This window comes from Rhamphochromis sp. 'chilingali' (genome assembly GCF_963969265.1).
Source record: "Rhamphochromis sp. 'chilingali' genome assembly, chromosome: 15".
Lineage (NCBI taxonomy): Eukaryota > Metazoa > Chordata > Actinopteri > Cichliformes > Cichlidae > Rhamphochromis > Rhamphochromis sp. 'chilingali'.
Window position 1 is genome coordinate 8,484,103 of NC_137942.1, and position 12,196 is coordinate 8,496,298.

General features: G+C 40.4%; 1 protein-coding gene across 1 annotated transcript in view; it reads right to left on the reverse strand.

Annotated features, from left to right (window-relative positions):
* Nucleotides 1–11,981, reverse strand: part of LOC308410671 (inactive phospholipase C-like protein 2) — a 70,692-nt gene extending 58,711 nt beyond the window's left edge. Inside the window, exon 1 of the mRNA XM_080904203.1 lies at nt 11,194–11,981. Coding sequence (XP_080760329.1) covers nt 11,194–11,496 — 303 coding nt within the window. The 5' untranslated portion in view covers nt 11,497–11,981. The remainder of the gene's footprint in view (nt 1–11,193) is intronic.
* Nucleotides 11,982–12,196: the final 215 nt, after the last annotated feature.

Consider the following 12,196-nt stretch of genomic DNA (forward strand, 5'->3'; position numbering starts at 1 on the left):
CTTCTCCTTCCTCCCTCTCCGTCTATTATTTTCCCAGCTCCAGGAAGAGCTCACTGCATAGTATCATATTTCACACTGTAAAGTCCAGATCTATGTCTCTCATGAACCCTACACATGCAATGAAAAGAACACACATATAATCCTTTACTCCAAAGTCACAGCAAAGCCCTATCTGTTCTCTAGTCACACACAAACTGTGTACTTTTAGAGAAAATATAAATATACAAACCGATGCACAGTACATTCAGCAGCTTTGGGAAGGCAGACCAGAAGTCCATTGCAAATAGAAAGCTATTGCAAGACACCCCTGAGCTTAGTCTGCCAATCCTAAAATTTGTCAATAACTACCAGTACATATATATAGTGCACACATATAATACAATACTGCAGACATTTAGTGGACAGGTGATGTAAAGAACAGATAAACAGAACTGGAAACACAAAAACACAGTTGTGCAATGCAAAAGAGCCATTTATATATGCATATGCATTGAAATTATTAATGTGCATGTGTGTGCGTGTGTGTGCGTGTCTTCAGAGCATCAGTGGAATGTTTGAGTCACATGTCTGTGCTTGCACTGTAACCTGCAGAAAGACACCCTGGGGCAATACATACTAGGTCACAGAAAGCATCACTGAGGACACAGCGGCACAAGACACAGATACTTTTACATCTTTAAAATAAACCAGGCATATGGTCTAAGCAGCATCTGCACAAGATTTCAAACAAACAGCAGAATTACTGGGAGTTAAGATCTTGCTTTAAAAGTTTGAGGTAAATTTGATTCCAACTCATGTTCCGTTTGTGTAGGTGATGCAGTTAAAGAATGACTGGGCAGACACAGCAACTCTGGCAAATTCCACAAACCATCAGATGCACAAATGAGAAGACACAAAGACACAAACAAAAATTCCCAGAAAGGGTCAATAATTGAATCACACAACAAGACAATTAAATTCTATATCATATCTCTTCCCATTTATATGAACATTAAGCTCTTATACTTAATTCCCTGTTCATATGTAATCTGTGCCAGAGAAAGAGAAAAATGGGACCATCTGTGAATCCTTGGCAAACTCTCTGTACTAGTGGCTATCATCAGCCACAACGGTAAGCAAGCATAAAGCATAGCTGAGCTGACAACAGGCCTTTAGATTCTAGCCAATACTGTTTATGAGCCTCGGTGCTGTGCTGCTTCAATCACTAACCATAAAGTCCAAAAGCTTAAATGTGTAATTGAACACTGACAGAGTTCCAGTAGTTAGATTCATAATAGTGAGTACAACAGTTGCACAGTTAGTAGACAGGAACCTGATTGTGCAAGTTTTTACCACCCAAAAGAGCGCTGAGTCTTGTTTTCAGTATCAGTTTTGCATAATGCTTTGGGCAATTTGAATAATGCTTTTGCAATGCATTGCACTGGTTTTGTTTTGTTTTTTAAAAGCATAGCAAAAAGTGAAGGGAGCTTGGTATTGTGCACACTAGAGCAGGGCGATATGGCCAAAAATATTTATCACGATATATATTTGAAAATTTGCGATAACGATATAACTGACGATATAATTGATGCGAGACAAAATACAACTCCACAACATTACTAGCGCAAAAAGACAACCTTCCATTTATTTTCACTTAAACAAGAAGCTGGTTTTTATGTACATTAAAGCTTTATAAAAATGTAACAGTGCAAATGCAAATTCCTTGCTGAAAGTTTAACCAAAAGGCATTTCCAGTAGAAATGGGCTGACATATCCTGAGCATAACCATGTATAATATCCACTGAAGTTAAAAAGAGGTGCTTTGCAACATTAAACTGCAGTGTGCAGTACGTATTTTTTTCGGACCATAAGGTGCACGGGATTATAAGGCACATTAAGCGAAACAAAGCAGTCAGATAAATCAAACTTTATTAAACTCATTCTTCTTGCTTCCTCCTCTTCTGTACCATTGATTCATTAATGTTGAATTCTCTGGCAGCTGCTCTATTCCCATGTTGTTGCAGTATATTAATGACTAACCTCGTATTGTGGATGGATTATCTCAGTTGTTCTCCTGACTGAAGTTTGGTCCGTTTACAGCATCCTGCCATGCGATTGCATTTGTCTCTAACCATGAGGAACCTTCACGTTAACTTTTATAAGTGGAAAAGTGTTAGTGTTCGTCCTCCAGCTTCACTGTTTATGTTATGCTAACATAGCTGTGTCGCTAGCGATCACATAGCACATCATTATATACCAGCTAGCCCAACTTCAGTAACCCTACAAACGTCACTGCTGTTTAGTTTCCTGTCTTCATTTATGTTGGAAGTGATAGCAGAGCTGTACGTTTGATTTTTTTTTCAGAAATCTCTCAGTCAGAACATGCAATATCATGCTTAGGTAACTAGCGAAACTAGCGAGCTAACTTCCGCTAGCTTCCTGCTAACGTCTAACTCCGTTAAATGTAATAAATTTTGTTTTCATGGATGCCTGGAAGTTAAACTTCATAGTTACACCCGGTAAAGCAGCAATGCTGATCGTTTTATTAAAGATGAAAGAATTTAGACAGTTTTTAACTCTCAGTGATGCTGCAGTGTTGTTTGACCTGAAAAAGACGGAGTTTAGGACCCAGATTACTCCCAGATTTAAAAGCATCTTAGTCCGACAAATACGACAATAACGACCGCCGCTTGCATGTTCTGCAAAAAAAATGTGCTTTGTTGTGTATCTGACGGACAAACACCAAACCAGTTCCACATCACTGAAGTTGCACCATTTTTACAAACCAATTCTGGTTCATCTGTTTCACTCAACAATCGGCCATGTGCGTATGAAAACAAAGGCGCTGCGCATGCGCGTTTTACTCATATTCTATCGCGATATTTCATTTTCCTATCGTTGCCTAACATTATACCGGTATTACCGTGAACGGTATAATATGGCCCAGCCCTAGTGCACACAATGATTTTCACACAATTAGGTTTGCGGTTATACAGTACTCTGCGCTGATTACCTGAAGTTGGCATCTTGACAAGCACAATGCTCAATGTGAAGGCTGAAAATTTCATATAACTCTGTGTATTAAGCTGCGGTTCTAAATAAGACTGAGTGAAGAGTCAGCCTACAAGCATCATCTGAATGATCATTTAAAGGAGCATCAATTTTAGAGACAGTAATTTTCGTCAAGCTAATCATTGCTGCTGTTTGTCATTTCTACTGGACATTTAATGTCTTTAATGTTTTGCTAAGCAAACACAATTATTAATAAAGTCTCTAATAGAATAAGCATTAAACTTGAAATTGTCTGATGAATGATTAAAAATCTAAACAACAAAGACTACAAAGATATTTTTGGTCTACCTGGCAGGTTTTGTTACTTTGTGTTGAACATGCATTTCAGTCAGCAGCAGAAAGAAGTATTGAAATTTACACCCTGAAACCACAAATATTTGACTGAAAGCCAAAAACCGATTATAAAATACAGTAATTTCACGATGCATCTATCAACAGAGATGTAAAAACAAAGCAAGCTCCTCTTCTCATCTAAGAAGCAGAAAAATGCACTTGTGCAGTCCAGCTTTCAGTGTGAATTACATAAGATCAGTCCCACGATTATGAAAGGTGTAAATATGCTGAGGTTTAAGGTTGGCTAGGTCTTGACATGGTGAGCGCCTCGAAGCGGAAACATAAAACACACATAAAAAAATTAATAAATAAATATCTAGCAAAGTGGGTACACAGAAATCGAGTACACGAGTATCCATGCTGACAAGAAGAAAGAAATACTGAAACCAGAGAGCATGATTAAGCTACAGGTCTCTTTAAACCAATCAGTGTTCATAGCTGTAGAAACTTGGCGACAGTAAACATGATGCAGGACAGCGCTGGATACCGATAGCTGTATATGCTGATGAGACAGGCTGGAGTGGAGACAAGCCTCATACACTTCTTTTTTTAACCCTAAAGTTCTAAAGATTTCAGCAACAGAAGCAAGTGCTAACTGGTTCATTCATGGAAATCCACATGAATGAATTAAATACACAAATAAAGGCGGGGGGGGGGGACACCGTGGTGCAGCGGTCAGCACCACAGCTCTTTCTTCATAGCAAGAAGGACCTGGGTTTGAACCCAGTCTGTTTGTATGTTCTTCCAGTGTCTTGTGGGTTTTCTCCTGGCACTCCAGCTTCCTCCCACAGTCCAAAGACATGCATGGGGTTAAGTTAATTGATCGTTCTAAATTGGCTGTCAGTTTGACTGGTTGCCTTTCTATATGCCTTAGTTTTGCAACAGATTGGCAACCTGTCCAGGGTGTACCCTGCTCTTACACTATGACAGCCAGGATAGGCTCAGAACAGTAAACTCATTTATGCATTTATGCTGGACTTCGCTTGATGACATTAGAACCTCATTTATGTATAGTAGTCTAAAAGGTGTATTTCAGTGTTGTCAAATACATGACCTTATTCTGTTGTAAAATATGACAACAAAAGTGCAGCAGTACATTCTTTTTTTCCCTGTAGGGGAATTACTGTTGCCAGCAGTTACTTTGAAAGTTACTTTGAAAAAGTAATGAATTATAGTTACTAGTTACTTCTTCAAAAAAGTAACTGACTTAGTAACTGAGTTACAATATTCTAAAAGTAATTAATTACTTGAAAAGTAACTATTGCGTTACTTTAAAAAAACGTTTAACCCTCTGGGGTCCAGGGTATAACTGGCCATTTTTAACTACTTTTGATTTTCCCTCAACATTTTACCTTTAAAAACTATTTTAAAGGTAAAAACTACTATATGATAATTTATGGCAAAGGGGTGGGATTAAATAAGTGTTTACTTCTTCCCACCGCGTTTCCTTGTTAGTAACTGTAACGGCGTTGTAACGATAGGAATAGCAATTAGTTAGATTACTCGTTACTGAAAAAAGTAACGCCGTTAGTAACGCAGTTACTTGTAACGCCGTTCTTCCCATCACTGGTTGCCGGTAATATTGACTTTAAGCTTTACTAATATCTTTAACATAAACATAAAACTAGCTCTGATATGCTTTCATGTAAATCCACCCAGAAGGTCAGACGGTCAGATGCTGACTCGCTTTCTTCCTCCAGCAAATCTCTGGTCTTATCTTACAATATTAACTTTCTCTCATCTTATTGTATTCTCACAGAAAGATGTGGCTGAAAGTTCAGTCTTTTGTCGCATACAACTGTTAGAAATTTCCATATCCCTCACATCATTCCCTCTACTGTTCAGGTTCTCCTCATGTTCAAATTTCAGTCTCAGAGATAAGTCTTCCTGACTACCCTGGCATGGCTTGTCTGCAGAAGACGATGAATAAATGATGCAAACGTGAAGACAGAGCTCTCTATCTGACAGACCAAACCTAAGAATGACGGAGTCAATAAAAGAAATGAAAAAACTGATTTTAATATGTGTTAGCATTAGCCTTCTTTTCTCCTCTTGTGTTTCTGTGTAAGTGTGTGTCTGTGCACACGGGCACCTATGTGCATATGTGATCATGGTAACACGTGATCCTGATCACCATACTAAAGGGATTTCATATTCCTATCCATTTGTACTCAATAGTTATTACTGCCTCATTTATTATCAGCCACAACAGCTTGACTGGTTCCAGTTGGAATGATCCAATCCAAAAGAATTGTAAACCTCCCAATCCTTTGTTCCTTTTATCAATGCTGGCATGTTTTTCTGACAGTTGCACAATGGAACAGTAACAGTAAAATAAGCCTTATGACAGTAGAGCATTTGTACCGACAGCGAAGCTTTTGCTTTGAGGTTTTTCCTTCTTTATTTCTACAGCATGTACAGATTCAAAGATAACAAACAGTTCTGCTCGTACCAAAAACCTGCATCAAAAACTAGCATGTTTTTTTCCACACAGAACTCTAAGTGGGAATCAGTGAGGGGACCAGTCAATATTCTTACTAATAAACAGAACTAATTATGCAATTGGCATTAAAAAGAACGCATCATCCGTCCGATACATTCATGGTTTGAAACATGCAGCTTTTGTATTTTGCAAAGGATTGCAAATTGTTTCATCATTCACAGAAAGTACTCTTGAGGAGGCACTGTTACATTCACTTTCTGTCTTACTGTATATTGACAGAAAAAAAAACATGTGATGAGAGGAAGTGGCATGAAGGCAGTAAACGCATGCAAAAGCAAAGCCTGATGGAGATGGTGCAGTTCTCACAGACATTATCTTTCAAACCTCTCATCCCCTAGCTCAGATAAACCTGGGGATGATCAGATGACATATCTGACCATTATTCAACCTTACAACCACTCTACAGAAGAGCCAAGACCATACCAGACTCTACTAAAGTGTATGTCCAAACCAATGCCCTGCCTGGATTGTTTCAGCCGCAGATTTTCTCTGGCATGAGTACCACATTGACATAGACAACCTGCCTATCCTCTGATGACATCACTGTTGTGCACATCCCTCAAGGATCATCAAGATAAGCCATCACCTCAAGCACTCCCTGACGGTGTCCAATCAAATCACTTGTTCTCGTTTGATCTCTTTGCAATTTGACACATGGGTAATTGGGGTTATAGTTAAAATCGGTATCCTTCAAGGGAATAAACCAGGACAAAGGATTAGGAGGCACCTTTGCTCCACGCACATGAATGGCCAAAAGTTCAAGAGAAACTTGACTGGTTCGTGAGACCTTTTAACAATTTTTAAAGAAGCTGCTATAAAAATCTCCAAATCTTTGTTAGAACTGTATTTAGAAATTTGCCTAGTCATCAAAAATAACCTGGATAAGTTTGATCTGTTTCTTGAAAGCGTTTATAACCAAGCTTCAAAAACTCCAATAAAGACAGTGGCTCAAATATATCAAATTTCCCCATTGACCAGATCAAACGTACTGGCATTTAAAGCGCTTTAGACTCCAAGCTACTTTTTACCACACATTCACACAGCGCTTTATTCTCTGCACTTTAAGCGCTTTATCTACCTCACATCCACAACCAATTTAGAGTCACCACCTCAAAGTCAAAAGACCTTCTTGCTGGGAGGCACCATTGCTAACCACTATGACACCATGCTGCACTTATGCTGCTTGTCCTTTCTATACTTTATGACGCAAGTCAGCTTCAAGGGAGGAAAGTGTTTTGTTATGCCTATCAAATATGCTTAAAATAGCAAGTCAAAAACTTAAAACGCACATAATTCTACACTCTAAAATCACTGTTGTTCAATAACTGGATATGGGTGATTGTGAGCTTGTTCTCGTTTCTTGTTGGTGAGTGACCTTTACAAAACTGTTTATGATTTACCTCCCCGTTTGATGCTAAGTTGCGGTTTCACATACAATAAAGCCTATTCGAGATGTTTGTATTTCGCAGATTGCTGCTTTTAGAACACGAGCCAAGAGAGTGAACGATGACTCAGCAGCCCCAGACGTCTGTAATCACCGCTTCACATCTTCTGGTGCCTCTTTTTCAACGCAGTGCAGATCTCTGCCTTCCAAAAATATCCAGGCGTTTAGTACAAGTTGCTGCTGCAGGACACATGGGAATTACTTATGCTCTTTGAAATCCATGAACAGACACACATTTTACCTAAACTTGAGTTATCTGTACCCATATTCCCTTTAAATTAAGTTTCTGGAGAAAGCTATTATTTTTCATAAAGCCTGTGATGGGAGTAGTGATGCATAAACAGGTTCTTATTCCAATTCTCATTTTCATCATCTCAGATGATCCCTCTATATGTAATCAGTGTTATTAGTTCAGGCTTGTACTGAGTTGTCCTCAGCCCTGGAAAGGATCAGACAAAGCTCACATTAGTGAAACAATAGCCAGACTCAGAGGCAGAGATTTAAGACACTGTCCTCATACGCAAAATATCCCCTACAGCTATGTTTCTATCCAGGTGTTCGACATGTTTTAAATTTTACTGGAATAATACAAACCAGAAGGTCTGTCTTCGAAGAATTCTGTTATTCTGTTCTCGTAAAAAGTAAGGAAGCATGTGTGAAGTCGGTATACTGAAAAATATAATCAAACTGCAAGAATCCTCCAGAAATAATTCAAATAAGGAGATTCAAATTAAAATAACAGTTCATGTCATGGTGACCATTCCTAATTAATCATACAAAACCCCTGTGGCATGAACTAGGACTGCTCCCTCATCAACCTTGGAGCGTTATGAAATCCACTGATATCTGCCTGGTCAGCTTTAACACTGATACCACACAGGTCATCTGGCTGAGACAAGGGAAGGATGCCCTGAATTTGTTATCGAGACCAGGGGTAGTCAAACGCAGTAATAAACTGCTCTTTCTATTTATATGATAAATAAGTGGAGGGCTATGACCTTGAGATTGAAAGGAACATTTCAGCGCTGAGGATTATTTGGCATTATTTGGCAGAACGCTTTTCTCTAACAGAGGCAAGAGTGCCAAAAATCTTGTCTTTCTTGGTTTTAACCCAGAGAATATTTTGTCCTTCAGATAAAAGAAAAAAACATTCTCAACATCTATCTTTAAATTGCATGAGCTGCATGCAAATTTGTAAATTACTTGATGTCTCATCTCAGATTATTTGAACATAGCATTTACCTGCCCCTATCTTCATCCAGGACATTCACTTTACTCAGTGGATTAATCCCCTCGCAAGGTCAGGCTCTTTTAAAGTATTCTATTGCATTCTGGAGGTGGGGAGGGGTACACTGAGTCATTTTGACTCAAATCTATTACATGAGATCAATGAAAAGTTGAAGTGATGTCCTGCCTCTCGTGGCAAAAGAGAAAAGAGGTGAAAGGGTGAGATGTTCTTATGCATGTACAACTGATAACAGTGTGACCCGTATCGATTTTTATTTTCTGTTGAAGTGGGTTTATATCATTTATGTCTGTGCTTTCCTAATAAATTAGAACCTGACTTTGCAGGTCAAAATGCTTTACCTTGCCTGTACTCGCCTGAAAAAACCCCATCTAGAATGCATAAAGATGAATGGAACAATATGCTAAATGTACTGTATATTATGTTGACTTGCAAGACTATCCGCCTTACATGCTTCGTAAAACACTGGTTGCTGCTTCACTAGCTGTGCTAGTTGTCAGTTCCCTCCACCCTGCAGCCAGGCTGGAGCCGGCCTTGCAGCTGTCCACAATCCAGCATTACATAACAAGGCTGCATCACCAAACACCCCCCACCTACCCACCTCCCCAGCCACTTTGCAGTCTCTCCACCACGAAAATGTCACCCCGCTGAGGAATTTAGAAGAGGACAAACATGCAAACTCCTTCCTTCCAAGATTTGCATACCGAGGGCCAAGTTAATGTTCCAATGCAATGTTGGAATAGCTTCCTGATTCCCATGCACCCACAACTCCTTCACCTTTTAGATCTTGGCTTAAACAGACATGCAGTAAACTGCTGAAAAGCAGTCATGTGCGCTGAAGCTACACAGAAACCAACTGCATAGAATGGTTGATCTATTTTCCCGCCATGCCCCACTTGACCAGTGTATACTTTATCGTTATCTTATTAGTGGAGTGCATCGTTCTAGCACCGACCAGAGAAATTAAACCCTACTTGGATGCACGATGAAGATTAGAAAGTAACATTTCAAGATATGAATGTCTGTCGACGAATATCTACACGTTCTTCTACATGTCAAGACAAGCAACTGTAACAATATTTGATGTATCATAGTAAGCTTATAGAGCAGAGGACTTTTCTAAACTTAACACTGTACCACGTAACGTGTAACATAAAAAAGGGAATTCAAACTATGCCCAGTTTGTAGTTTCCTTGTGTTTTTATCAGTCTGGCCTTCTTTTTGCTCCAAAATTCTATCTTATGTACCTTCTACTCTATTTCACCAAGGACATGCATGATGCAGTCAAGCGCACACAGACATCCAACAGGAAAAAGCGCCTCAGACACATCAGTGCACCTCTCAGAAGAGACCATACTGCATCACATAGGTATCACTTGTAACTAAGTAACACTCTGATGATAAGCGTTTTCCACAGATAATTCAGGATATTCAAATATCTACTGTATTTTTTTTTTCTTTTTTTGTTGATTCCAATCAGCCATCAGCCTTGAAAGTTTAAAACACACAACCTGAGGTTTGAGATCATATTTTGTTTGTGACAAATATGTATGTTTTTTAAGGAATGTAAACTGCAGACTGGCTCCTTTATAGCTATTTTACTGGCACTATAAATGGAATTTGCAGTGGATTTTACATCTGAAAGTTCATAGATGTGTGTGCCTATGTGTTTGTTTGAAGGTCTGAATGAGAGTACTTTGTGTCTGTTCACATTCAGGGGAAATCCAATAATGGGGGGTAACAAATAACCTGCCTGCATGCTGTCAGTTGCTATGCAAGCTGAGTCTGATATGACAGACTGCAACTCTCCAGTGTGTCCCACCTCCATAATACTTCTATATCCACCAGAGACCCCATGGTGATCTGTAACAGACTGCAACAAGGCAGATATTATGCAGTAGCCTACTAAAAGCATGTAGAGTCACATTATATATAACATGAGGAAACTTGCCACTTTGACAGTGCAGGTTTGTGGAAGACAAGTTAATTAACCTCTAGTAATGGGAGCACTAATTAGGGTTGCGCGCCATTAAAAACATTAGAATGACACTATCCATTACTGAAGGAGCTATAAGAAGAAATGCGCATGCCCCGGCCAACGATCTAAATTTATATTGTGGGAAAAAAGTTTCAAAGGACACCAAATTCTACACACCATCAGTCCGACTTACTTTCACTTCCACATTTCTTACCCCTGTAACAAATTCCAATTTAGATACAACCTAAGGATAACTAATATTATTATAATATGGACCTTTACGGTAACCTAATATCAGGTTTTCAAAGTGACTGAAAGTGTCTCGACTGGTTTGACACTAAGCAGGAAAATCCACACATGAAAAACAAAATAAAGATGTTCTATGGAAACCTTAACGAACTTTTCGGCTTTATTCCCATAAGGCTATGAATTTTGACATTATGCCAAAGTTCTACGGGGCGCTGCAAAACTGAAAGCTGCTTAATTCTCATTTTTTATGGGGCATTTACGGAAACTCTGGAAGTCCGCACACACATTTTTACTGCCTGCCTTGCTTTACAGCTGTAGCACCGCCACTTTGCAAATTCTCCTTGTGTCACCTTGAGGATCGGTGACAATGAGAATAAGTGATCGCCAACCTTCATGATGCCGCAAGGTGTGTTTCCAGCTCCCTGACTTCTCTCCGCTGAATTATCACGGCTGCCACTCCCGATCCTTGGACTGCCGTGGTCCCTGTACCGTCCATTGGTGTAAACTCCCTCCGCCCCGTACCCCTGAGCGGCGGCCGACACCTCCAAGTACGTCCGGGTACCGGTCGGAGGTAGAGTGGCCGCATCGCCGGTGATCCCCGCAGCGTTGGTCGCGCCCTGAGCTGGCGGGGCGCTGATGGCAGGATCCAATAAATGTCCCGACACCCCATCTGAAGCGTGTACCCCTGCCATGATCCGCCGGTGTTACAGCAGAGCCCTCCCCGCCACAATGTAAAAACAACCCATTTTCTCAAACCACGGTGGACTTGCTGTCATCCGGGCGGCTCGTCTCCTTCACCGAATTACCGAGGCTGGTCCATCATCGGAGCGCACGGCAGCGTTGGTACTCGAGAGCCAGGCCGGTCAGACTGAACTGTCCTGGTGAAATAACAAGCAGACGGTGCACCCCACACGCGCGACGTCTCCCGCTTCGCTTTCTGGAAGCGCGTGCTCATAAAAAAAATGGAAATACAGACTTAAGATCGGGGTTTGAGGATGTCGCTCCTGTTTATCGCTTGCAGTTTCGTCTCCTTGCCCTGAAAAAAATCTGTTTCTCTCACCACGTCCGCTTCTCTAGACTCTGCGCGCATCGCCTCGTGCCAGCAACACTTTTGCAGTGCTTGCAAACTGGAGGAGATCTTCCCCTCTCAGGCATCCGCGGGACAAATTCAAGAACGTGAGAGCGCACTCGCATAAACGCGTGCGCACACGGACAAGTACGTGCACCACTCCATCAGTGTCGCGTGCGCAATCACGGCTCGATTCCTTGACGTGCACGCGCAGAGTCACTAAGCTTTGAAGCAAGCTCACCACGTTTGTGTGAGTGTTTTGGAATTTGGGATGAGCATTTTAACATTTCTACAGTTTTAATGTCTCAGCAGACATTTTTGTC